This window comes from Sinocyclocheilus anshuiensis, unplaced genomic scaffold (assembly GCF_001515605.1).
Source record: "Sinocyclocheilus anshuiensis isolate Anshui unplaced genomic scaffold, SAMN03320099.WGS_v1.1 scaffold75, whole genome shotgun sequence".
Lineage (NCBI taxonomy): Eukaryota > Metazoa > Chordata > Actinopteri > Cypriniformes > Cyprinidae > Sinocyclocheilus > Sinocyclocheilus anshuiensis.
In genome coordinates, this window is record NW_015549634.1 from 973124 (window position 1) to 978291 (window position 5168).

Genomic DNA, 5168 nt, shown 5'->3' on the forward strand with positions numbered 1-5168 from the left:
TAGGCTAATTTTCCAACTCCCCTAGAGTTAAACAGTTGAGTTTTACCGTTTTTTAATCCATTCAGCCGATCTCCGGGTCTGGCGGTAGCACTTTTAGCTGTAGCTTAGCATAGATCGTTGAATCTGATTAGACAGTTAGCATCTCGCTCAAATGACCAAAGAGTTTCTATATTTTTGCAATGATATTATGCAGCGCCTGAAAATAGGCTTATTGGAAGTTACCTAGCTGGGACTATTTTCAGGAACAGTGAAAGTGAAGCTTGTGCATTAGTCAGATGACACTGACTGAATAAAAACTATCTCTCTCACACACACACAGATAATAACACTATTACACACACACTAAGAGATGAATGATCGTTTCGGCAGATAGGAACAACACAGCGGGTTATAATGTTCTGACCCATTAGTTTTTGCCGATTACACTAAAGCTCTGCGGACCAGATAATGCTGAAAGTCTCTCACTCACACACATCGATGAGAAACGTTCGGTGCGTTCATAAACTAATGAACAGAGACCGAAAGAGACATAAGCCATTAACACTAAACACTAAAGTACATTTGAGTTCATTTGTACTTCTATTTAAATAGATGTTCATGTTTAAAATACATTATTACAATATCTGAAGCGATAAATGTTAAGCACATGACTGGATCATTAAATCTTCTATAGAGTATCTTATAATCTCAATTTAACTGATATCTCTTGTATTATGTTGAAATTCTGGCTACCATCAATATGTTCCGGGACAAACTGACCATAATTGGATTTAATACAATTCACCAAAAATCACACGATGACAATCAATCAATCAATCAATCAATCAATCAATCAATCAATCAATCAATCAATCAATCAATCAATCAATCAATCAATCAATCAATCAATCAATCAATCAATCAATCAATCAATCAATCAATCAATCAATCAATCAATCAATCAATCAATCAATCAATCAATTTTCAGCATCATTACTCCAGTCTTCAGTGTCACATGATCTTCAGAAATCATTCTAATATGCTGATTTATTATTACTGTTAGAAACAGTTGTGCTACTTAATATTTCTTTTTGGAACCTGATACTTTTTTCAGGATTCTTTGATGAATAAAACGTTAAAAAGAACAGCTTTTATTCAAAACAATATACACTACTGTTCAAAAGTTTGAGGTCATAACATTTTTTCTTTCTTTTTTTTGAAAGAAATTAATACTTTTATTCAGCACGGATATGTTAAATTGATGCAAAGTAATAGTAAAGACTTACATTGTTAGAAAAGATTTCTATTTTGAATAAATTATGTTCTTTTAGGCTTATTGGAAGTTACCTAGCTGGGACTATTTTCAGGAACAGTGAAAGTGAAGCTTGTGCATTAGTCAGATGACACTGACTGAATAAAAACTATCTCTCTCACACACACACAGATAATAACACTATTACACACACACTCAGAGATGAATGATCGTTTCGGCAGATAGGAACAACACAGCGGGTTATAATGTTCTGACCCATTAGTTTTTGCCGATTACACTAAAGCTCTGCGGACCAGATAATGCTGAAAGTCTCTCACTCACACACATCGATGAGAAACGTTCGGTGCGTTCATAAACTAATGAACAGAGACCGAAAGAGACATAAGCCATTAACACTAAACACTAAAGTACATTTGAGTTCATTTGTACTTCTATTTAAATAGATGTTCATGTTTAAAATACATTATTACAATATCTGAAGCGATAAATGTTAAGCACATGACTGGATCATTAAATCTTCTATAGAGTATCTTATAATCTCAATTTAACTGATATCTCTTGTATTATGTTGAAATTCTGGCTACCATCAATATGTTCCGGGACAAACTGACCATAATTGGATTTAATACAATTCACCAAAAATCACACGATGACAATCAATCAATCAATCAATCAATCAATCAATCAATAAAACAGGTAAAAGGTAAACCTTTAACATTAATACTTCTCATTAATTATAAAAAGTGAAAACATTAGAACATATGATTTTTTTTTAAATTATATTAAACAATATTTTCAAAACCTTTTATTTTTGACCGAAAGAGAATATTATAATTAATATATTTTGTATTTTTGTATTTTTAATTAAAGTGTTTGATTTTATTTTTGTTTCATAATTAATACACATTTCTAAGGCCTCTAAATGATCAACATGATAAAAATCTATGAGCCATAAAATTATGTATAAAATATGATGCTCAACAAAAAACAATATGCAAACTTCTTTTTTTAATTTATATATACATAAACTGTCGTTCAAAAGTTTGGGATCAGTAAGATTTTTATTGTTTTTGAAAGAAGTCTCTTTTGTTCATCAAGGCTGCATTTATTTGATCAAAAATACAGTAAAATTGTCAAATATTATTACAATGTAAAACAGCTGTTTTCTATGTGGATCTGTTAGAATGTAATTTATTTCTGTGATGCGCAGCTGTATTTTCAGCATCATTACTCCAGTCTTCAGTGTCACATGATCTTCAGAAATCATTCTAATATGCTGATTTATTATTACTGTTAGAAACAGTTGTGCTACTTAATATTTCTTTTTGGAACCTGATACTTTTTTCAGGATTCTTTGATGAATAAAACGTTAAAAAGAACAGCTTTTATTCAAAACAATATACACTACTGTTCAAAAGTTTGAGGTCATAACATTTTTTCTTTCTTTTTTTTGAAAGAAATTAATACTTTTATTCAGCACGGATATGTTAAATTGATGCAAAGTAATAGTAAAGACTTACATTGTTAGAAAAGATTTCTATTTTGAATAAATTATGTTCTTTTTAACGTTTCATTGTAAAGGTCAAAGAAAAGATGCAAATGGTCAAGAAAACTCTATTCGGACACTGTGACTGCTGATACGAGCGAGACTGACCTGTGCTGGAGTTTCTTGCGGTTCACACACATCGCTCTCTGATATCCCTGAGCCACACACACTTTATGACGACTGCACTTCACCTTCTGACACGGATCCTTCGTGGTGTCCAGACCTGCAAAAGACCACCGTCAGACCCAGGAGAACTCAACAAGTGCATGCAAAATGCTTACAGTGTAATGAAAGATTAAATGTTTTTACATGCAGAAAATTGAAATATGAAAAGTCACATTTCACTTTGGAGGACAAAGCAGCATTTGATTTTTATCTGCGGTTATTCCACATCTTTTAACAAATGGATTTTCATGAGATTTTCAGCTGTTTGTGATGCATGTGGATAAAACTCTTGAAAATTACACTGACAGAATGTTTAACTATCTTTTCTTTTTATTTTTTGTTAAAGTTTTACGTATTTATTTGCTTTTGTTCTTTTTATTAGATATTCTATATATTTCGATTTAGCCTTAATTTATTTTTATTTCAGTTTTTTTTTTTATATATAATTTTAGTACTTAAACTTCAGCTTATTTAAGCAACATTTTTTAAATGTTTACATTTTTTATTTAATATGAATATTTTATTTATCATTTCTTTATATTTAAACGTGGAGTGTTATTTTTTAATATCATTTATAAAAATAAAATTATTATTAATATTTATTAAAGTATTAAATAAAAAATATTAGTTTAATACATGGAGTTACTTATTTTTTATCTATCTATCTGTCTGTCCATCCATCCGTCCGTCCGTCCGTCCGTCTGTCGATCTACAGTGGGTACGGAAAGTATTCAGACCCCCTTAAATTTTTCACTCTTTGTTATATTGCAGCCATTTGCTAAAATCATTTAAGTTAATTTTTTTTCCTCAATGTACACACAGCACCCCATATTGACAGAAAAACACAGAATTGTTGACATTTTTGCAGATTTATTAAAAAAGAAAAACTGAAATATCACATGGTCCTAAGTATTCAGACCCTTTGCTCAGTATTTAGTAGAAGCACCCTTTTGATCTAATACAGCCATGAGTCTTTTTGGGAACCTTACCTGTCCGTCCGTCCGTCTGTCTATCTATCTATCTATCCATCTATCTATCTATCTATCCATCTATCTGTCTGTCTGTTTGTCTGTCTATCTATCCGTCTATCTATCTATCCATCCATCTACCTGTCCGTCCATCTACCTGTCCGTCCGTCCGTCCGTCTGTCTATCTATCTACCTGTCCGTCCGTCCGTCCGTCCGTCCGTCTATCTATCTATCTATCTATCTATCTATCTATCCGTCTATCTATCTATCCATCCATCTACCTGTCCGTCCGTCCGTCTATCTATCCGTCTATCTATCTGTCTGTCTATCTATCTAGTTATCTATCTACCTGTCCGTCCGTCCGTCTATCTATCTATCCGTCTATCTATCTATCTATCTATCTATCTATCTATCTGTCTATCTATCTGTCCGTCCGTCTGTCCGTCTATCTATCCGTCTATCTATCCATCTGTCTGTCTATCTATCCGTCTGTCTATCTATCCGTCCGTCTGTCCATCTATTTACCTGTCTGTCCGTCTATCTATCTATCTATCTATCCGTCTATCCATCTATCCATCTACCTGTCCGTCCGTCTATCTATCTATCTATCCGTCTATCTATCCGTCTATCTATCTATCTACCTGTCCGTCCGTCCGTCTATCCATCTATCTATCCGTCTATCTATCCATCTATCTATCCGTCTATCTATCTGTCCGTCCTTCCGTCCGTCTATCTATCCGTCTATCTATCCATCTGTCTGTCTATCCGTCCGTCTGTCCGTCTATCCGTCCGTCTGTCCGTCTATCTACCTGTCTGTCCGTCTATCCGTCCGTCTATCTATCCGTCCGTCTATCTATCCGTCCGTCTATCTATCCGTCCGTCTATCTATCCGTCCGTCTATCTATCCGTCCGTCTATCTATCCGTCCGTCTATCTATCCGTCCGTCTATCTATCCGTCTATCTATCCATCCATCCATCCGTCCATCCGTCCATCCGTCCATCCGTCTATCCGTCTATCCGTCTATCTGTCTATCTGTCTATCCGTCTATCCGTCTATCTGTCTATCCGTCTATCCATCTATCTATCTATCTATCTATCTATCTACCTATCCGTCCGTCCGTCTATCTATCCGTCTATCTATCTGTCTATCCGTCTATCCGTCTATCCGTCTATCCGTCTATCCATCTATCTATCTATCTATCTATCTATCCATCTATCCATCTATCCATCTACCTAT

The 5168-nt window shown here is 34.2% G+C and overlaps 1 protein-coding gene across 2 annotated transcripts in view; it reads right to left on the reverse strand.

Annotated features, from left to right (window-relative positions):
• Positions 1–5168, reverse strand: part of LOC107659692 (testican-2-like) — a 45698-nt gene that overhangs the window by 9976 nt on the left and 30554 nt on the right. For both annotated transcript variants that reach the window (XM_016448709.1, XM_016448708.1), the window contains one exon: positions 2907–3021. In XM_016448709.1, coding sequence (XP_016304195.1) covers positions 2907–3021 — 115 coding nt within the window. The remainder of the gene's footprint in view (positions 1–2906; positions 3022–5168) is intronic.